At 44.0% G+C, this 23309-nt stretch overlaps 1 protein-coding gene across 1 annotated transcript in view; it reads right to left on the reverse strand.

The window, feature by feature from the left end:
* Positions 1–23309, reverse strand: part of ECPAS (Ecm29 proteasome adaptor and scaffold) — a 305571-nt gene that overhangs the window by 177141 nt on the left and 105121 nt on the right. Inside the window, exons 18-26 of the mRNA XM_068124669.2 lie at positions 17623–17815; positions 15351–15442; positions 15054–15185; positions 14793–14940; positions 9561–9733; positions 9307–9408; positions 7919–8042; positions 6696–6835; positions 4362–4416 (exon numbers count right to left, since the gene is read on the reverse strand). Of these exons, the coding sequence (XP_067980770.2) occupies positions 4362–4416; positions 6696–6835; positions 7919–8042; positions 9307–9408; positions 9561–9733; positions 14793–14940; positions 15054–15185; positions 15351–15442; positions 17623–17815 (1159 nt within the window). The remainder of the gene's footprint in view (positions 1–4361; positions 4417–6695; positions 6836–7918; positions 8043–9306; positions 9409–9560; positions 9734–14792; positions 14941–15053; positions 15186–15350; positions 15443–17622; positions 17816–23309) is intronic.

The raw sequence follows: 23309 nt of genomic DNA on the forward strand, positions 1-23309 counted from the left end.
GTTTTTAGAACCAATAGTGTAAGAGGGCCAATGGTTTGGCCGGAGAAAGACCCCGGGTAGTGTAAAGTTGTAAAGTCATTTAGGAAATAGTTAGGATTGATGAACCTGTCGCACCATACGCAGCCACTTACCTGTGGTGATGATGATGACTCCACACCTGTGTTTTCTTTGTTTGTTGCAGGAAATGAGATTGCTGTGTGGATTTGTGAGACGCATCACGACATGGATGAGACATTGGGGTGATTCCATCTCTCCCTCCCTAGGAGGGACTGATGATGAATTGGTAATGGCAAATTTTGATGTGCAGTTGGAGATGGCAAATTTTGATGAGAGTTGAAAATGGCAAATTTGATTGGTTAGGAGGGAGAGAAGACGAATTTGGTATATGGGAGGAACGGGGAAGACAGTAGGGATGTTTGTTGATTTGTAAAGTAGATGTTTATGGGTAGTGTTGTGTTTTGTGGATACAGTAAGGGGTAAGGGAGGGGCCATGTAGGTTACCTGGTGGGGGGGGGGGGCGTACGATAGGAACGTACCTGTCTCACCTGGTTCCCATGTGCCCCCAGTGTGCATCACCTTACATTGCGTGCACTTTTGCGCCCTTACCACCTTACTCACTTGTCTGCTTCTTTTGTCTCCCACCTCCGAGGATCTGGCTTTGGGGTAGAGAGAGAGGAGAGAGAGAGGTGCTGGCTGCGCAGTTGTGGGCCTGCACTTTCGCTGTTTGCTGCCGGGATCGATACACCATATGGACCGCAATGTTTGTGGCCACCCACAATGGACCGCAGTTCGTTTGCGGCCAAGCACCACCCGGGGATGGACCTATGGGTCAACGTGGCACCTATGCCATACAGGTGAACCACTTTTAGTTAACACCAAGTGCACCACAAGAAGAGCAAGAGACACCTGCAGGGTTAGGGGTTGTCGAATTTATTTTTATTCCAATGAACAATGGTGACTGCACCGATTGGTGGTGGGGTGGTGCTTTTGATGCTGGGAAAGGGTGCTCTGCACGTTATTAAAGGCCGTCGGCCACAGAGCACTCGTGGGTTGGTGTATCGATGCTGGCAAGCGTGCTCTCTCTATGCATAACATCTGCATGTGTTCCTCCAAAAACAGGTCCTGGATCGTAGTGTAAATAGCAGCGTAGTCGTGTAAATAATGCTCCCTACCGGCTGTATGTTTAGTTTGCGAATTCTTTCCGGATTCGGTTATCCTGTGGGTGTGTTTCTGTGAGGAGAAGGGTGCAACGTCGCAGGGGGGACATATTTACTCATTTGTGAATATCTGTAAAACTGTCGCACTCAGGGTAGAGTTAATAGTAGAGGGAACTACATTGCGTGCCACACTAAAGTAGGTAAAAATTTATCGGGTCGGGACGCCCCGAGGGTAGAGAAGGGTGCAATGTTGCGAATATGGAATTTGGCCTCCATATCCGCTTGTAAATATTCCCCTATTTCTCCAATACTCCCCAACTTTCCCCAATCCCCCATTCCCTAGTCCCATTGCATGTAAATAACAATCAGTAGAGCCGACCTTCCCCTTATTCCCCCATTAAATGTCGTGCCCAGGTCCACCGCACCACACGTAGACAACTTTCGGACATCTTCCTAGTTATTCTTATTCTATGTCAGTTAAGGCCTCGTCTCCATTAATTATGACTCTTCGTTGCACCAGAATGTGATTATATGGCATCAGTAGTGAGTTTAGGACCTTTCCCATACCTCCTCCCATCTTCTTCCCCGTCTACAACAACAGAGGGGCACGGCGCTGCGCGGGGGGGAGTGTGCGTCCTCCCACCGGCTCGGTTCGCCGCCATCGACAATGCGCTCCAGACGATGCGCTCCAGACCATGCGCTCCACGGGGTTACCACGAAGGGGCTCCTTGTCAGCTCCTCGTCAAGGGCGGAGCCTGGTAAACCCCCCGCACGCACCCAATGAGAAGCAACGTGCCGATTCCACGAGGCGGAGCTAACGAGCCGAGGGCATGTCACTCCCCGCCGGATATACGCGGCCACGCGCCGGATGTGACGTCAGATGCGCCCCGAGCTGGAGAAAGAAGGACCTGCGAGCGCTGAGAGAGAAAGGCCCGCCTGTGAAAGAACGTCCCCTCCGAGCGCTGTGAAACCTCCCGCATCTCTGGACCGGACCGGGTCGATTCTAACCTTTGAGCACAGGTGCGCCTGGAGCCATCGCTACCCGCCTGTCCTTTCCATCAACCCCCGTGTGAGTCAGCCGTTGTCCCGTTTGCCTGTCGTCTGTTGGGGAATAATATAAGATTGTGTCTAAGTGCTTGACTTTCTATGTTGTACCTCTAGCCCCTGTAATCTAACCTTTTCCGTAACGAATATAATCTCCTCCGGAGGTCTTGAGAACCGTATCCCTGGTGTCGTCATTTTATAACCCAGCCGGGTGTCTTCTTTTTCTTATTGAGCCAGCGTGGCGCGGCTTCGTCAACGTCGAGTATAATCGGTAACTTGTGCAGACGTGGTCATACCAAAACCGCTCGGTAAACTAACATCTAAGCCACGTCTGTAACAATATATTACTCATTTTTAGCTCACCTGGAACGAAGTTCAGGGGAGCTTATGCGATGGCGCATCGTCCGTCAGTAAACACTTGAAACTTCTTCTCTGAAACCGCTGAAGGGATTGCGACTAAATTTGGCACAAATGATATTTGTTGTGTTGGGACTAAAGTTTGTTCACAGCATTAAAGATATCGCGGTTTTAGGGGGTTTACCGGGGGTCAAAGTGGATCCAGGTTTGACCCCCAAAAATAGGAATTTGATTTTTCCTCAGAAACTACACACACTATTTCGATGAAACTTGACCACAACCTTCATCACCCGTGATGTACCGAAGTTTGTTCACGGCATTAAAAAATAATCTGCCCCTTTGGGGGTCTATGGGGGGTTGCCCCCCAAAATAGGTATTTGCTTTCTTCTCAGAAACTACACAAACAATTTCAATGAAACTTCACCACAACCTTCACCACCTGTGATGTACCAATGTTTGTTCAAGGCATGAGAAAAATTGGGCTATTAGGAGGTAGATGGGGTTGGGGGAGGGGGGTTGCCTCCCAAAATAGGTATGTTTTTCTTTGTTTGTTTGAAGTCTTATGATTATATGTTAGTATGATTGTACATGCTGCCCTGTCTTCTAGCAACGATTGAAATTGGTTTTAAATACCCTTAATCGTGCCGTATACTGTTTATTCTACCAGGTGAGCGCCAGGGGTATCGCCTCTATGTTTCATACAACCTGTCTGTATATTTCATTATATGCGAGTAGTTCTATATTTTATCAACTAGCGAAGCCTACCCGTCGCTTCGCTGACGGACCAATTAGTCGTCCTGTCTGACAAAATTAATGTACCTATGCTTTAACCTAAGCGTTGCCCAGGTAAAAGGAAATTGCAGTTTCGTCTGCCACCACCACCAGGTGGCGTTACACGTTACACATTTACATAGAGAATTTAAGCCCCCCCCCCCCCCCCTTCCTCCCCGCACACACATACACATATCTCGTTTTGTCATTTCTGTTCCTCACAATTCTATCTCTATCTTTCACACACACACACACACACACACACACACACACACACACACACACACACACACACACACACACACACACACACACACACACACACAATTGTATTTGTGCTCCGAGTTTCGGATTTGTAACTTAAAAGATGTGATCATGCTTCGAACAAAGAGAAAGAGAGAGGGAGAGGGAGGGACAGAGAGAGAGGGAGGGAGAGATGGAGACAGAGAGAGAGAAAGGGAGGAAGAGAGGGAGAGAGAGGGGAGAGAGGTAGGGGGGAGAGAGAGAGAGAGAGGGGTTTTGTCTGACTTGAGTCCTCATGGAAGCAAATCCCGGATCATACGGTTCAAACCTAAGCACGCACTATCACCTGCGGTTATTCTGCTGTCCTTAAGCCTACAACACCGTGCTCAATAGAGGTCTCTCGTTCATTTGGATTGGCCGATATGGTGTTCCCATCTGAGAAAATGTCTCATGATGCTGAGGTCCCTAGTACAAATTGCAATATACAGCATTAATTTGTTCATTGTATCAATGATGTTTCCCAATGTCCTCGTTTTCCAGGTTATATATGCAAAATCTACTTTATGAGCTTGACACTATTTTTAAAAAAATTAAATAAAACATTTACAGTGAGGTAAACGAATAATTTGACAAAAAAAATATCACTATTAAAATTAAATAAGCATATCAGTAAATAATAACAGGGCTCAAATTTGCTTCAACTCTATGGTCTGACAGAATCGGGAACATTCAAGTCAATAAACCTTGTTGTTGTTCCATGCCAAATGCGTAATATATAGGAGGACTTACCGTCTGTTTCGGACAGCATCATTATGAAGGACTTCTGAATGTCCTGAAGTCGACTCTGAAAAAACAACAAAAATGGCAGACATGGAACTTGTACAGATACTGGTTTACACAGTGTAGAAGGAAGAACAAAAAGCGGCATGATGAGAAGCATAAGGTCCACATAAGGATAAGGAAATGAAAATAGAGTGTGTAAATGTGGACAAGGAAAAATGCAGCAAATGAGACGAGAACGACACACTGCAACATCGCAACATCGACCGATATGCCTCCGACCACATTATTACATCATTATGCATACTTGTACGAAGTTTGATTTAAATCCCTTCAGCTGTTCTCAAGTATCACATTTTTACCCGAAATGACCTCCAACCTTCGACGCGTAAATATAATCAGTTCATCTTTGCATCATAATATATACTTGTGCCAGGTATGGTCAAAATCCCATCACTGGTTCACAAGTTAGCACAGTAACAGAATTTTTACAAAAAGTGACCTCTGACCTTTGCCCTCTTGATCCCATAATCTAATCCGTTTATCTTTACATCATTATACATACTTGTACCAAATTTGACTTGGTTTCCTTCAGTCGTTCTCAAGTTATCGCAGCAATAAACACCGATTACAGACTCTGACGTTTTTGACCTTTGACCTCTTGATGCCGAAATATAATCAGTTCAACTTTGCATCATAATATAGACATACTAGCAAGGTACCTGTGCTATGCACAGGTGGGAGCCCAACATCTCAAAAAAAAATGTGTTAAGAAATTTTATGAAAACTCCAACCCATTTTAGGACTTACCTGTGCAGGGATCCCAAAAGCTGTATAGAAAGTTTGGTGGGGCTGACCCCAAAACTGTGGGAGTAGTACTGTGTAAAATAAATGTACATTTAATGATGATTTTGAAGCTGATAGCAATGACGATGGTGATGGTGTTGGCTGGAAGGGGGATTAGTTCTCATGTGCCATGATGAAGGAAATGGGTTATTACAGAAAAATAGCAAAAAGTCCAAAGCGAACGTGGTGTGATGATGTCGACGGAAAAGTCCATACACAGATAATGCGGAAACGGCGAATTTTTCCGCATGTCGTAAATGGCAAAACTGCTAATGCCGAATCCGTGAACGCAAGTTCTCCTCGACCAGATGTGAGACCATTGAAGAAGAAGAATTCTCCCAAAGAAGAAATAGAAACCCTGTCTTGGTGATAATTCAAGCGGTATTCTGCAGCTAGTATAATCGCCTACGAGGAATGAATAAAGTCGCAGCCTTCTATTCTGATCGGTGAAAAAAAGAAAAAACTTCTCATTTCTCAAACTCCTCAAACCCTTTCTCATGTCATTTCCTCATTCCCCCTTAAACTCAATCTCTCCATATTTCCTTCCAAACATGATCTTTCCAATCACAAATTAATACTAGAACGGCACTCGGTAGAGCGCATACCTCTGCCAGGCTGAACAGTTTACGTTTTGTATCCCACTGATCCGTGGACATTAGCATGTCCACGGATCTGGATTCTGACTTGAACCAAAATCAAATCGATTTGTTCTTGTCACCAAACCAACTCGTCCACCAAGTTTAGTCATAACTCGTCCACAACCTTTTTAAATATCAAATATCAAATCTCAATCTCAATATCAAATATCAATCAACCGATCTCTCAATGATGAAGAATCACTGAAAAAAAATTAAATAATTCTCGTATTCAAATCCATATTCAGATCTTCACCAATCGGTCCACCAAGTTTCGTCCAAATCCATCCATAACTTTTGGAGATATCCTGCTATGTGTCGGTTTCAGCCCTATCACTCAATGGTGAAGAATAATTTTAAAAATTCTCTGATCCGGATTCGAATCTTCGCCAAAATTGAATCACTTCTTCCTTGTCAAACACACAACCTCTCCACCAAAGTTTGTCCAAATCCGTAGACAACTTTTTGAGATATCCTGCTATGTATCGTTTTTGGCCCTATCTCCCAATGGTGAAGAATCACTTTTAAAAAATTCTTCTAGCTGGATCCAAATCCAGTTCTTCACCAAAATCTACTTATTTCGTCCTTGTCACATACGCTACATCTGTCAAATTTCGTCAAAATCCATCCACAACTTTTTGAATTTGACCAAGTTTGACTTAGATCCCCTCAGCTATTCTTAAGTTAGCACGGAGGCGAAAACCTATCATGGACGTAAGGACGGACAACCCAAAAACATAATACCTCCGGCACCTTCGTCGGTGGAGGCATGAAAAGTTAGATGGGAAAGGAATAAAAATTAAAAACACATCGGTTGAAAAATCAATGGAAAAGAAGACGTGGATGCACAATGATAACTTGCCTGCACTGCATCGTGATCTCCAAGCTGTTTCACAAGCGTTAACAGCCAAATGCAGGCTGCCTGTCGCACGTGTGGGTTTTGACTGACAATGTATTTTTCGAAAATAATCTGCAGCAGCCAAGCAACTTCATCCTCAACACCTGTATCATAAAGCCAGGAAGAAAAGAACAAAATATCTGGCACCAGGATGATAGTTATAGTTACTTCAAGGATATCAAATATATCTCAAACACTGTGATATCCATATCATCATAACCCAGCTAACCGGGATACAGCGTCATAGATTTCCCACTGAATTAGTATGTCCACAATATCCGACAGGATGGGGCATACGTGGCCTACTTACCTTCGATGCGTCTAGTCTCGGGTTTGATGCTCAACCCGACTATATACTGTTGGATTGGTGCTTCACAGGCACGACATTCCATCACAAAGTGTGTCGTCCCTCTGATGGCCGCTAAGCTGGCTGTCCCGTTTGCTAGAATTAGTTGGTGAACATTACAGATCCCACAGTGCCTTTTTTGTATACATAGTCGAGGTTCATGGAAGAGCTAGTGCACTGAACGGATCAGAACGTAACAGACAAAAGAGGACACAAAACACTCAAAAGGAACTAAAGATGCACGCAAAAGGAGCAGCAGGGCGAGGGGTAAACATCAACAGCAGAGTTGAAGGCCAAGATAGAGGGAGACTTGGACAAACTGAGTGTGGGGAGGAATGGGAGGCATGAAAGGAGGCATGGGGTGGACAGAAGGAAAATTACAGGAAGGAAAAACTGGAAGTTTGGAAGGAGGAGGGATTTGAGTGTGGTTAATGAGGGTAGAGAAGATCATGGTTTTGGAATGGAGAAGATCTGAGATGGTGGTAAACAGATGTCTTGAAGACCTACTGGGAAGAATAAGATTGAAGAGGATGTTGAAGTTGATCCACAAGTGGGAAGTGGAGGTGAGTAATGATCCTGGATTTAGGTAGTTTCACCATAAGGGGGTTGATGCTGGACCATGTGAGCCTTGCCTTTTGCAAAGAGTCCGCAAGTTATCGTCGGCACCCTGAACAAATTTTTAATTTATGCCTGTACTGCACGTAGCAAGTTGTCTGCTCTTCTCAGATATTACAAATCAAATGATGCGCCTACGCGTTCGCACGTCATATTCGAACAGGTAACTTCAGATACAAAGTGAAATCATAAGAGTCGTACACAATAAAATAGGTTTGTAACATACCACTGGGAATCACATATTCTCTCTCATTCACCATCCATATGTCACGAGCAGCACTTGACTTCACTCCCATGGAGGCGCAGCACAATGCTTCGGCTATGCAGAACTGGATCTCCACCTGCCTTGGCTGGACATATTACAAACAAGCAAAAATCAACCTCATGAACACTCAAAAAAAGTTAATTTTTTAAATACTAATATTTGGGGAAACCCCACCTGTTATCCCCTTTGAATGGGTGGATCCGGTTATGGAGCACAACCCCATGAGACCTTACTGTCCTGATGCATTGTTCCAAATTTGGTCCGCATCGCTCAGGTAGTTGTGAGGAGAAAATGTTCTATGAGATTATTTCTTAGATTACTCTATAGATTACTCAGATTATTTCAGAGAAATAACAAATATATATTCAAGCTTCAGCCATCAGCTGGAAAGCATACATCAATAGCCTTTTTCACCTTCACAGTGCAATTTCTGAGGAATGTATGATCATGGGAAAATATCAATGCATGAAAATGGCTCCTTTGCATTCCTCTCGCCAGGGTTTCACACGCAAGCATAATACTTCCATTTCATGTCACCTGCCATCGCCAGTAAACCCACCTAACCCAACTAACTTACTCGCAGCTTATCGTTTCCTTCCATCCTCCCTCTCTTCTTTGTTCATTGCCTTGTTTGAGGTCTCCAACAGTGGTCCCACTGCCCGACTGCCAGTTCGTTGCCATTTTACACTCTGTCACCTCGCTCTTCCAGGAGTCTCAATCTTGGACAGAATATTTTAAAATGCCATTGTATGATACTAGGATAGCTCAGAGAAAGCGCACTCACCTTTGATCTGTCTATTCTGTGATTGATCCTCAGACGATGTGCTAACAGTCTCCCTGGTGCTACGCAGGCAGGGTTACATCATTGATTATACCATCCTCCGAAGAGGATGTTAAGCTTACCGCACATTCTGCTAGCTTTTGCTAGTGGATGTAAAAGCCTCCATGGTGCCTTTCCAAAAAAAGCGGGACACTTATGTGCGGGAACGTTGGCCAAAATACTAATTATTTTCCTAATCTACAGGGACACACAATGAGCAGCACAGTTTGATAACCGGACCCTGTTCAAATAACTATCCGTTGGCATAAAATTGAATGCTGCTTTGTGCCTTCCATGCAAACGTTACAAATCACAGCAGGGAATTATATTGTGTAACTGCTTATTGAAAAAAATGATGAAATATTGTCAAATGGAAAAGCACCGAGAACATGCTTTTTGTAATGATACACAATGGAAGCATCCTACTGGTGGGAACATCATATGAGGGTCCTCATCTGCCAAACCTTTCCTTTTACCAATAAGGACATAATGTTAATTGAAACCATGTTTGGTATACAAAGTTGCAAACCTCTACAGAGTCCATGAGTCCCTTCAGCAAACTCCGGCAATCAGGAAAATTTTGGTCTCCAACAGGCATTAGTCCAAGTGTCTGCACAACCTTCTCTTTGACCTGCATTCATGTGTGTGCATCCATTCATGTGGTTTGGGAGAGAGGGGAGAGAGGTTTGTTAGGTGAACAGAAACAAACAGTCAACACTTACAGCACTATTCTACATATATGTTCAGCACGACGTTCAACTTTGAGGTGGAATCAAATAAGACCTTGTTCTGTTCTTTGCCAGAATGCAACTTTGCAAGCAACTGCTGAACCACTCCAGCCTTGGAGCCACCTTCTCCGCTGTTTGGAAGGGGAAGAGGAGCTGAGCGTGCGAGCTCCCCAAGAGCTATGCATCCTGCCATGCTCAGCAACATGGTGGAGCTGCTCAGCATATTGCCTGCAGTCAAGGGGAAGGAACAGTTATCTTAAACCCCCATCCTCGGCCTAACAAATGTGGTGGAAGGGTCTGCAACACCCTCAGCACCAAGAAAAACAAGCATTACGCCTGTGTCCCCCGTCGGTGAAGTGATGCGAGTTGACAAAGTGGAAGACGCAAGGCGGCCAACTTGGATTTTGACGTGGCGACCCTATTTTCAATAGCGTTCTCCCTTATGCGCAGATACACCCACACACCAGATTAGAAGTTAGTAGTTCGTTTATTTTTCAAGATATTCCGCTCACAAGGTTCAGACATACATGGCGGCGGCCATATTGGATTTTGACATGGCAACCCAATTTTCAATAGCGTTCTTCCTTATGCGTAGATACACCCACACACCAGATTAGAAGTTGGTACTTCGCTTATTTTTCAAGATATTTCGCTCACAAGGTTCAGACATATATATGGTGGCGGCCATCTTGGATTTTGACGTGGCGACCCAATTTTCAATAGCGTTCTTCCTTATGCCTAGATACACCCACACACCAGATTAGAAGTTGGTACCTCGCTTATTTTTCAAGATATTCCGCTCACAAGGTTCAGACATACATAGCGTCAAGACATACATGGCGGCGGCCATCTTGGATTTTGACGTGGCGACCTAATTTTCAATAGGGTTCTTCCATATGCCTAGTTGCACCCACACACCAAATTAGAATTCGGTCCTTCGCTTACGCACACACGGACACACGGACGGAGGGGAAAACCATAGTCCCCCTTTCGCGCCGCGGTGCGACGGGGGACAAAAAACACTTCTTAGATATTAGCATTATGATAAATGTCGTGTCGTTAATGCATGAGAAGTAATATTTTTCATGTTGTGCTGTCGAAGTATATCACATGGGCACACCAACTTTAACCGACCATATTCCTATAATCGCACACTCCTAAAGGATTTTGGGTTAAATCCTAAAACTAGAATGGCACTCAGTAGAGAGAATAGCTCCGCCAAGCTGAACAGTTTACGTTTTGTATCCCACTGACAGGCTAGATCTGGATCCAGACATGAACCAAAATAGAATCGGCTTGTTCGTGTCACTTACCCAACTAATCCATCAAGTTTTGACATAAATCATCCACAACTGCGTGCTATATACTGTTTTCAGCCCCATCCCTCAATGGTGAAAAATCAATTGAAAATTTATCGTATCCAGATCCAGATCTTATCTATTCGTCCTTGTCACACACCAAACTTGTCCACCAGGTTTTGTCTGAATCCATCCATAACTTCTTGAGATATCATGCAGTAGTATATCTGTTTTGGCCCCATCTCTCAATGATGAAGAATCACTTAAGAAATTCTCAGATCCAGATCTGGATTTTCACCAAACTCGAATCCATTCATTCGTATCAAGCACCCAACCTGTCCCCAAGTTTTGTCCGAATTCGTCCACAACTTTTGGAGATATCCTGTTCACAAACAGACAGACAAGGGTGAAACATAACCTTGGTCCACCTTTGGTGGTGGAGGAAACAATGTCACAATGAGAGATATTTGGTCAGATAGAAAATAAAACACTGAATATTAAGCACAAGAAAGTAAAAAAAAAAAATACTGTCTTCATCAGTGCTTTTGTTGTGACTTTTCTCCAAACTGAATGATAACCAAGAAGACCTTTACAGTCATGAAAATAAAAACATTTATGCTACACCAGTAAGGACACGTGAGCTGATGCCAGCCCAGTTTTTCTTCTCACGACTGTAAAGGGCCGATAAAGCCTATTTCTACTCACTGTGACTTTTACTTTAGACATTCTGGTCCAATTATTAATTATTTCATCCAAATTCTCATAATAAAGGTTTGTTGAAAACTTGCTTAGAAAAGCTCAAATGGTAAAAACGGTATCACACACACGACGCACATACGACCAAATACCAGGACCTCAAAAATGAGGTCAAGAGATTGTGGAAGCTGAAGAGCATCGAAATGGTACCAGTGATAATTGGAACAACAAGAATGATGAAGAAGAACCTCACTGAGATTTAAAAAAGCATCCCAGGGAATATTACCACAAATTAACTACAACTGGATGCAATCCGGGGTTCGGTGATGATCCTGAAAAGAGACCTTGGAACAAAACTTTGAAAAAGTTGAACAGCTTGGTCCATGAACTGTGATCCCTTACTGAAGAGGAGGTGGATACTTTGGGTCCTGGGAGGACTCCATTCCACCTCCTGAAACCCGCAAATGGAAATAACAACGACACACACACACACACACACACACACACACACACACACACACACACACACACACACACACACGCACGCACGCACGCACGCACGCACGCACGCACGCACGCACGCACGCACACATCCTGCTACGCAGGGGATGGGCTAATGATCTGTAAGCATGTCTCCATGCAAAGTTCTTAACCCTTTGAGTACGGGATTTTTTTTTGATAATCCCGGGATCCCCAGCAACCGAAACCAAAAAAGTTTTTTTTTATCAAACCTTGATAAATTTGATAAAACGGGATTAATTTGGCATTTTTGTACGTGAATGCAACCACATACTGACGATCTATTTCTACTTTTACAGGTATAGTCGATGACGTGTAGTAACGTCATCCGTAAACAAAACTTTTTCACGGGTTGCGGCACTGGACGTCATCCGTACTCAAAGGGTTAAATAAAACTAATAACTTCATGTATTGTAGTTATTAGTCCCCTACCAGTTTCACCAGAGGGAACTATAGGTTTGCTCTCCATCTGTCTGTCCATCGATCCATCCCACCTGTGGTTTCCAGACTTTTTTTCCCATACCTTTAACATATTCCACTGGAACTTGGTACATGTCTTTATTATGACTACAGAACAAATTCGAGTTTCAGGGAATTTCAGCAATTTTTCACAAAATTATTCCATTTTTGGACTTCAAAAGATCACGTAGGGGACATGCAACGAAAAGCAATTCTCCCTCTTGGTTACACTAGCTCTGGTGGTCTGACTATCCTTTTTGTAATCGTGTAAACTTTAAGCATTTTTGTGATAATTATAAATTAGCTGTCTATTTTGGAACAGCCGTTGCACTTAATGCTTTTGATGCGACTTTTCTCCAAACTGAATGACAACCAAGAAGACCATTACAATCTTGAGACGAAAACCATTTGTGCTACACGAGATCTAAAGACTGGCTAATTGTTTAGCAGGCTGAACACGTTCCTCGTCATGCTACGATTTCAGAATCACATCCTGTAAATTGTGCCGAGTAGTTCATCCTCTACCCATACACCACCCCCAACACAAACTCAATTTCATTATCGTGCATGAGAAATATGTACAACCTCCTCTCGAAACTTCAAACACTTAAAACGAATGTTTGTAGTATTACAAGTTAAATGTACTCGTGCTTCAAATGCTCTCTTCAATTAAAAGTTTGAAAAAAAAATATGTTAATAGAAATATTAAGAGAGATTGGTGTCGCACTCCTGACAGATATAAGGGTTGAAAAGCCACAAAAAGAAAACCAGTTAAGTTGGTGTGCCCATGTGATGATTGATAATTTCATGAGCCACTGGTATTGTGACAGAATTCCATGTCACTCAGCTTGCAAGTGATTTATTCCCAAATGAAAAGGATCTTTCTTTTAAGCTCCAGGAATGTTTAAGATCATCTGCATATTGCATACCAAACTAGAACGGCACTCGGTAGAGCGCATACCTTAGCCAGTTGGAATAGTTTACATTTTGTATCCCACGGATAGGCCGGATCTGGATTCGGACCTGAACCAAAATCGAATTGGCTTCTTCTTGTCACCTAACCAACCCGTCCCCCAAGTTTAATCATAATTCATCCACAAGTTTTTGAGATATCCTGCTATACTGTATATAGTTTTTGGCCCCATCTTCCAATGGTGAAGAATCACTTTAAAATTCTAGCAGCCGGATCCGAATACGGATCTTCACCAAAATCTAATCATTTCGTCCTGGTCACATACACTACCTCTCTGCCAAATTTCATCCGAATCCGTCACAACTTTTTGAGATATCGTGTTATATATCTTTTTTTTGCCCTATCTCTCAATGGTGAAGAACCACTTTAAAAATTGTCACATCCAGATCCGGATCCAGATCTTCACCAAAATAAAAGGGAATGAAGGGAAAAGTTTTGGTTGGTCCTGGGATGTCAGAGGAGTTCTGTGTGAACATCAGTTTGATGTAGGGAAGCTCTCTCAGCCCACTTATGTTTATCATGAGCTGGTAAGCAGGACGGTTAACATGAAAGGTATTCTGGGGAGGATGTTGTATGCGGACTATCTGGCTGTTGTGGTGGAGAGTGGGCAGGAGATGCAGGAAGTACTGGGGGAGTGAAAGGAAGCATTTGGGAAGCATGGGCTGAAGATGAGCATGAAGAAGACAGAGGTGATGTGGGTTGGGCAGCAGAGAAAAGAAATGAATATGAAGTTCGAGGGGAAGAAGTTCAGACAAGGAAATAGGTTTGAGTATCTGGGGGGAACCGTGACCGGGGATGGTAAGTCAGAGGCAGAGGTGTGAAGTGAGGAGCATTCAGGTGGGTGCGAATGCGTGGAGGGGGGTGGAGGGAGCAATGGCTGATGGAAAGATTTCAAGGAGATTGAAAGGGAAGGTTCTGATGTCTTGTGTAACGCCGGCCTACCTTTATGGTCTGAAGACGGTGGCACTGACAGAGAGACAACAACAGGGGCTACAGGTTTGCGAGAACAAACCTGTGTCAGGAGGATTGTGGGAGTGAAGAGAGTGGATTGAAGGAGAATGGAGGAACTGAGGGAGGGGATTAGTTTGCAAATGAGCTTGATGGGGAGATTGGTGAAATACCGGCTGAGATACACATACACGGATACGGATACACATACGGATGGATACACACACACACACACACACACACACACACACACACACACACACACACACACACACACACACACACACACACACACACACACACACACACACACACACACACACACACACACACACACACACACACACACACACATACACAACTCTTGACTCCAGTCCTGGCCCTTCATTCTTACAAATCATTGTGACAATGCTTTGGATAGTCTCTTCATCAATGGGTGCCACCGTTTTGTCAGTATCCATTCCTGACTCGTTTCTAGGGCCCAGCAGCCGAGAAAGTGTGTATCCCAGAGCAAGAACAGACCCATGCTGGACCTCCAGGCTCTGCAATGACAGAGAACACTCACATGTTACTGAAACTTTGGAAGGAGGTCACTATTTAATGTGTGCCGTTGAATTTGTTGTTGTTGATCGCAAAAATATCTTCTTTATCTTGCCTGAGCTTGAGTGTCCTTCAGCAGATTTTTCAGGAGTGCCAGTACATCGGGATGGACTGGGCAGGTTGTGACCACAGCAAACAATTGGGCTGCCAATTCTCGCATCTCATCTCGGCTGGAGTGCATCAAACCCTGAATGCAATAATAATAATAATTATTATTATTATTATTATTATTATTATTGTCGTTATTATTATGCCCACATGAGTAATCTTAGGTAATCATTATTTTGCAATCATCGATGCAGCATGGAATTGAAAAGTTACCATGGCAAATGCACTGGTCAAATGTACCTACCTTTATCCAGGGAAGTTTATCTACAAACTGTGGAGTGAGTTCCTCAGGGCAGACGGCTACAACCTCCAAAAGACAGTACAGGACTGGTGCACCTGGTAACAATAAGTGAGCACATTAGGGAAATTTCAATAAAGCACTGTCCAAAATAATCTCATGAAAAAACCTAGAATGGCACTCGGTAGAGCTCATACCTCTGCCAGGCTGAACAGTTTACGTTAGGGATCCCACTGATAGGCTGGATCTGTATCCGGAACTTAACCAAAATCGAATCGGCTTGTTCTTTTCACCTAACCAACTCATCCACATAGTTTTGTGACAACCCTTCCACAACCTATTGAAATATCGTGCTACATATGAAGAGTGTCATCGCAAAACGCGATAAATGCCATATCCGACATTTTGGAGTTGGCACCATCCTTATATTGTCAATGAATAGCCAGACGCTGTCATCAGTCTAGTTTTTAGCAACACGCGATATTTCCTTCAGTTTAAGCTCTTTGAATATCCGCTTTCTTTTCATACCGCGATATGCGCCCTTCCCCTTTTTACACAAAACGCGATATATCCGATCAGCCAATCAGCGCCCTCCATATTTCCAAGATGGCAGCCTCCATGATCGCTGGGTTGAAGGACTGATCGGATCGCACCCAAACTGCCGAAAATGAATACTTTTGATGGCTTAGAAGAGCAGGTGGTTCTTTCCCTCGAGCCACGGAAGCGAGGTAGGTGTGTAGCATATCATCAGCGTGAAGCATGCAAGAAAATTCGATATTCTGGTGGGGGAAAAGTACCTCAAATAGAATGCCAGCACACCTCGATTAACAACGCACAGCTCTGTCATGCCAATTGCCTGACAGATGCCGACCTTGCCATGAACCAGACGAAATTTTATGGTGAACCGAACAAAGTTGCTCAGGATCAGTTTATTCTGAATCGTCTTGTTGTGAATGATCCAAAGCGGAGATGGTGTCGTGCTGGAAATCAGGCTGCAGGGGATGGAAAAACTCGAACTGTGACTGTGCAGTACAACCTGCTGACTGCAAACCTTCCAAAGAAGATCAAAGTATGCCAGGCTACCTTTATCAAAGTTCTTGGTAAGTTTACGCAGAATACACGGTTAGGATATTGCAGCAGGAAGTAAAATTTTACAGTAGCGTCAGTGGACCAGTGCTCGACACCCACCGTTCCAAGTCGTATATTATAGCTATTTGTCAATAAATTCTTGACGCTCAGGAAAGTGATATGGATTGATGAGTCAGCGCAGAAATGTGCCTTTTGCTGCCACAACCATGAACAATCGCCTCTATGTCGCTTTTGATACTGTGTTGTTTTACTCTGTATGCGCATTGTACAATCCTGTATCATTTCATACAATATCAGGGCATAAACACTGTCGTCTAGAGATGACCTACAAGGTGCGAAAAGTTCTGGCCAAATTTCAAAGGCCTTTGTTCTTTATTATTTGAATGTAATTTAGGAAGTTTAAACAATCTGGTATTATTTTTCATACAATATCAGGGCATAAACAGTGTGGAGATGTCCAGAGATGATCTACAAAATTCGGGCTAAGTTTCAAAGGCCTTTGCTTTTTATCTAAGTCCGAGTTTTAATCAATACTTACCTGCAAATCAGAATTCCTGCTTTTCATCTAAGTCCCAACTTTTTGCTTCCGAGTTTCATCTAAGTACCGAGTTTAATACAATACTCACGTAGAACAGAACTAATTTTGTAATCTTTCAATGATGTATCCACGTATAGCACATTACCCAAACATAACCGGTGGATATGTCGCTTTTTGTCAAAAATCCGACTAATTACACTTTTTGTTCAAGAGAGTGAAAAACCATGACTTTGTGTCAACACATTTTATAATATGATTACATTCAATAAAACATTTTGAGGTTTTAACTCTGGTATTTTCCTCTCCGTCTATTCTTTATAAAAAAACGTAAGTTTTCTCAAAAAAACATCCTGTGGATTTATCGCATTTTGCGATGAAACTCTACATATAGTTTTTGGCTCCGTCTCTCAATGAAGAATCATTTATAAATAAAAAAAATTCTCCTATCCGTATTCGGATCTTCACCAAAATCTAATCAATTTGTCCTTGTGACACATCCGTTCTGTCCACCAAGTTTTGTCCGAATCCGTCCATAACTTTTGAGATATCCTGCTCACAGACAAACACACAAATAGGGGTGAAAACATAACCTTCATCCACCTTTGGTGGTAGAGGTAATGAAGGCTGTAAATAAAAGAAAGCTTTTCTCACCCCCAATGGCCTGAATAAGTTGTTTAAGGAGGGATATATAAATATTCATAGCCTCTGCCTCCCGTGGAGTGCGAAGCAGCGAGTGAAGGTATTTCCCCAACTCTGGAGCTGCTTGACGCATTTCTGCAAAGCTCTGAGATGTAGGGGGAATGCCAGCACTGTGTGCCAGGCACATCCGCAAGAATAACACCATCTGTGAAGGATCAACACATAAACACCAACATATGATAAGACAAGAAGTATGGATGGCCTCATTGTGAAAGCACTGAACTGTCATCTTAGAGGTTTTGGTTCCATATCTGATGAAAGGCCGAATTATTTATGATGTGGATTTTAAACACTGCCTACATTCCTTGGGGGAGGAGAGAGGGATTTTGGGGGAGGAGATCTCAATGCTATCACCATGGCCCATCAACTGTTAGATGGTCCACATGCATGCATTTCCTACACAGGCAGGTTCAGCGACTTTTCCAACCCCGTCCCCCAAATTACTAATGACATGCATACTGTTATGTTGGAGGGGTTACTAATTAGGTAGCATATAAAGTCAGCAAGGTCTGTGTGTTCATGCAGGTTAGAGCATTTTCTGTAACCAGGGACCCATTCGAGTGAAGTTGTCCTTTGATTATAATGTATGTTATGAGAGGCAATATAGTCGATATAGACATTAAGAAGGAAAGTGCAATTAATACGTGTCCTCTCTAAACCAGGCTAGGTAAGGAGAGGGGTGGATGTGGATGTCGGTAGCTCATGTTTGGCCCAATAACAAGGCATCCAGTAAGGCACTGGCCATCACAAGGACCCCCCAAGGGCACACTGCCATTGGCACGCTGCAGGGTGTGGCGTCAATGATGTGGGTGGCACCGATACCAACATCGTGTCCGTGTGACCTCACCACAGAGGCAGCGACATGCCACAACACTGGCCAGTGCCAGACCATAAGCAAATACCGCTCAAAGGCGTGGGGTGTGGCCACAGGGGAGAGGAGAAAATAGGCTGTGCAGGTATTATTCATTCATTTATTTTCTTTCTCTCTTTCTTTCTTTCTCTCTTTTTTTCTTTTTTTCTTTTTCTCTCTCTCTCTCTCTCTCTCTCTCTCTCTCTCTCTCTCTCTCTCTCTCTCTTTCTCTCTCTCTTTCTCTCTCTCTCTCTCTCTCTCTCTCTCTCTCTCTCTCTCTCTCTCTCTCTCTCTCTCTCTCTCTCTCTCTCCTTGGTGCCAGGCTGTCGGCCTTGCTGCCCGTCCTGGAGACCTGCCTATGTTGGAGTCTGCTTCCATCCCTGTATCCTAAAAGACCTTACCTGTCCACTCCTTCCCCCTTTATGAGTGAATGAGACTGTGCTCGTGGCACCCTGGAATTATAATTATTATATCAAGTGTATTGATTTCTCTATTCATTCGTGTCCATCTATCTGTCACCTTGGAAAGCTCTTGGTGAACGTCATCTCGGGATATGCTCCGCAGGTTGGTCGGAGCGATGAAGAGAAGGACAAGTTCTGGTGTGCGATAGAGAAGCTGATGGAAAACGTGAAAGATGAGGAAGTTGTTGTGGTAGGAGGAGACCTAAATGGACATGTGGGAAGAAATATGGACGGTTTTGAGGGAGTTCATGGGGGTTACGGATATGGTGTGAGAAATGGAGAAGGTGAAAGGATTTTGGAGTTTGCTGATGGAGCTGATTTGTAATACTCAGTACCAGAAAGAGGATAATAAGCTTGTTACATAAGTCAGGTTACGCCACGTCAGGTGGGTCGACGACAACCGTTGACTACCTGCTGGTGCGTAGGCGAGATAGGGGGCACCTCCGGGACACAAAGGTGATCCCGGGGGAGGAGGCTGTTTCACAGCACCACTTGGTTGTCTGCAACATAAGGGTGAAAGGTGCGAGGAGAGCTCGGCGGGTAAAGTACCAACCGAGAATTATGGTGTGGAGGTTGAAAGAGGTGACAGTGAGGGAGGCATTAAAAGAGAGGCTGAGTATGGTCGAGGATGATGTGGTTGAGCTTGAAAGTGGTTGGATGTCAATGAAAGATAGTCTGTTGGGAGCCGTTGGTGAGGTATGTGGATGGACAAAAGGACCACCGAGGCACTCGGAAACATGGTGGTGCGATGATGAAGTTGGAAAGAAGATTGACGAGAAGAGGAATATGTTCAAGGAGTGGCAGAAGGCGAAGGGTATGGGGGCAGAAAAGGCAGAGCATGAAAGTTATAAGGCAGCCAGGAAGGCTGCAAAGAAAGAGGTAGCAAAGGCACAGGAGGCATGTAGGAAGATGTTCGGAGAACGCTTGGATTTGGAAGAGGGTCAGAGAGCGGTATTCAGGATTGCAAAGCAGATAGCAAAAGAGAGGTGTGATGTGATGGGGGTGAGTTGCTTGAAGGATGAAGTGGGACAAATCGTTGTGGACCCAGATGGAATTAAAGGAAAATGGAAGAGATATATGGAAATACTGTTGAATGCAGAGAATGAATGGGATGGCAACATAGAGAGTAACCCAGTTTTAGGACCATCAGAGAAGATAACCGAGAAGGAAGTTGAGGAAGCGATAAAAGCAATAAAGAGTAGAAAAGCGGGAGGGCCGACGGAAGTTGTGGGAGATATGTTGAAGGCAGCGGGAAATAGGGATGTGAAGAGAATGACAGAGATCTGCAATCTGGTGGTGAAAGAAGGCCGCATTCCAGTGGTTGGGAACTGAGTACCCTCGTCCCTCTATACAAGAGGAAAGGTGACCCTCTGGACTGTGGCTCGTATCGAGCGATAAAGTTATTGGAGCATGGAATGAAGGTATTGGAAAGGGTGTTGGAGAGGAGGATAAGGAAGAAAGTGAAGATTGATGAAATGCAGTTTGGATTTATGCCAGGAAGAGGAACGACAGACGCGCTTTTCATTGTGAGGCAGTTGCAGGAAAAGTACATGGAGAAGAGGAAGAAGTTGTTTCTTGGGTTTGTTGATCTGGAGAAAGCATTCCATAGGGTTCCACGTGAACTACTGACATGGGCATTGAGGAAGTTAGGAGTGGAGGAATGGTGGATCAGAGGAGTGATGGGAATGTACAAAGGAGCACGCACAGCTGTAAGGATGAAGGATGGGAACAGTGGTGAGTTTCAGGTGAAGGTGGGAGTGCATCAGGGGTCTGTACTAAGTCCACTACTATTTGTAGCTGTGATGGAGGTGCTGGCTCGGAATGTAAAGGAGGGTTTACCGTGGGAGTTGTTGTATGCAGATGATCTGGTGTTGATTGCAGAAAGTATGGATGGACTGAAAGAGAAGATGAACAAGTGGAAGGAATGTATTGAGACAAAAGGTCTTGAGGTGAATATCGGAAAAACGAAGGTGATGGCAAGTGGTAAAGCATGTGGTGAGGTGGAAAGAACTGGAAAGTGGCCGTGTGCAGGAAGGGTGTCGGAGTGAATTCCATTCAATGTACAATGTGCGCTGAGTGTGTTCATCAAAAATGTAGTGGTTTGAGAGGGTCATTAACCAGTGTGGCAGCTACATTCAAATGTAACATGTGCACAGAGGGAGCTGCAGATGGAGGAAATGTTGAGTTGGATCTTGGAGACGGCGTGAAGCTGGAAGGTGTGAAAACATTTTGTTACATCGGAGACATGCTGAATGGAGAAGGTGAATCAGACTCGGCAACGGTTGCTAGAGTGAGATGTGCATGGAAGAAGTTTCGGGAACTGAGTGGCATGTTGACGAGGAGGGGAGTGTCGTTGAAGCTGAAGGGAAAGGTGTATGCTGCATGTGTGAGAAGTGTTATGATTTATGGGAGCGAGACATGGGTAATGAACGTAGAGCAGCAACGAGGACGGGGACGACCGAGAAAGACTTGGCTAAAGCTGATGGAAGAAGAAATGTGGGCAAAGGGGTTAACAAGGGGAGATGCAGAAAATAGAGCAAAATGGAGAAGATTGTAATGGGGACCGCAAGGCTAACCCCCACTCTTGCAGGGAAAATGGCCTTAAAATGCCTGTTGTTGTTGTTGTTGTATCTGTCACCTTGGGATTCTCCGTTCTTGTTGTCTTGTGGTTATTTGCAATAAAACTCTTATTTCTTAAGAATACGTATTGCCTGATTACCACCTTTTCATGTGCAGAAAATGTTTCAGTGTTTGGGAAATCCCTGCTTATATTGGAACAGCTTGCCAAAATAGTAAAAAGAAGCTGTCTCACCAAAACTTAAAGTGGTAAAGGCATAAAGTGGCAAAGTGAATTTGTTTTAAGAGACAGGCGAGATTTATACAGACTTGGCATTTAATATGGAATATTTTTTTTGTGGGGGTGAACTTACATTTCAAGATGTATTAGAACCAAAAGTTCATTGGAATTATGTTGAAATTATTCGAGATTTTGTTAATGTGACCTTTAAAAGAAACAAAAACCACATTTGACATTTCGAAACAAATAAATTGATCCTTGAAAGTGATGTAAACTGATATCGAACTCAATTCATGGACAGTACTGTGTTAAACTTCTGTACGTTTTCCAGAAGTATCTCTTTATTTTGCACATTAGCGAAAATTTTTTTTAACAAAAACAAAAGTTAAATTACGACTGGGATTATGGACAGTAAAATTACAGTTCAGTACTTTGTGTAACCCCCACAAGCATTCAGGAGAGCACGTACACGTTGAGGCATGCTGTTCACGAGATTTGCCAAGGTTTGGACAGGAATCGCTTGCCATGCAGTGACAATAGCCTGCTGCAATTCATGCACAGAGGTCGGCTGCTGGTCGAAGTGGTCGATTTGACGCGTTAATTCTGCCCACAAGTTCTCTATCGGATTCATATCTGGGGACATGGCAGGCCACTCCATATGCTCTACACCACGGTCAGCAAGAAAGTGTTGGATCATGCGAGCACAATGAGGCCGTGCATTGTCATCTTGGAAGACAAAGTTTCCTCGAAAGGCTGAACGAGCAAATGGAAGCAATGTTTCTTCCAGAATGGCCCTGTACTTGAACTGGTTCAGGTTTCCATTCAGAACAACCAGGTCAGTTTTGCCCCCTGCATGAAAAGCAGCCCAAACGGTCACCCCACCACCTCCAGCTTGGACTCTTGGCACTATACAATCTTTGTTGTAGGCTTCATGCACTTGTCTGCGCACTCGGACGTGGCCATCTTGACGATAGACCAGAAATCTAGACTCGTCACTGAAGATCACGTGATTCCAGTGTCCTGGCTGCCATTGACGGTGCTCTCTGGCCCACTGCAATCGGCGCTGGTGGTGTTGTCTGGTCAGGCGTGGCTTTCTCAGGGGACGCCTGGCACGATAGCCTGCTTGAACCAGTCGTTGGTTGACTAGCCTTCTGGATACAGGCACATTTGTCAGTTGCTGCCACTCAGCCCTAAGCCGATTAGCTGACTTAGTACGGCCATTGTGGACTAACCGGTGCAGCTGGCGATCATTCCTCCTTGTGGTTCTGTGGGGATGTCCTGGCCTCGGTATTGGAGTAGGGATACCCCTCTGAGCATTTCGTTTCAGGATCTTTGACACCTGACCTTGAGTGATGCCATACTGCCGAGCAATAGCACGCTCTTTCATGCCGTAATTTCGTAAAGCCACCACTCCATGACAAACAGCATTGACGAGTTGACGGACCATCTCCAGAGGAAGCGGCAATAACTTTTGGAGACGTGCAGCAGTTGTTTTCCACGAATAAAGCATGCGAATAAAGAACGCAACAAC

Source organism: Myxine glutinosa, chromosome 1, assembly GCF_964187855.1.
Source record: "Myxine glutinosa chromosome 1, kmMyxGlut1.1, whole genome shotgun sequence".
In the NCBI taxonomy this organism is placed as follows: domain Eukaryota; kingdom Metazoa; phylum Chordata; class Myxini; order Myxiniformes; family Myxinidae; genus Myxine; species Myxine glutinosa.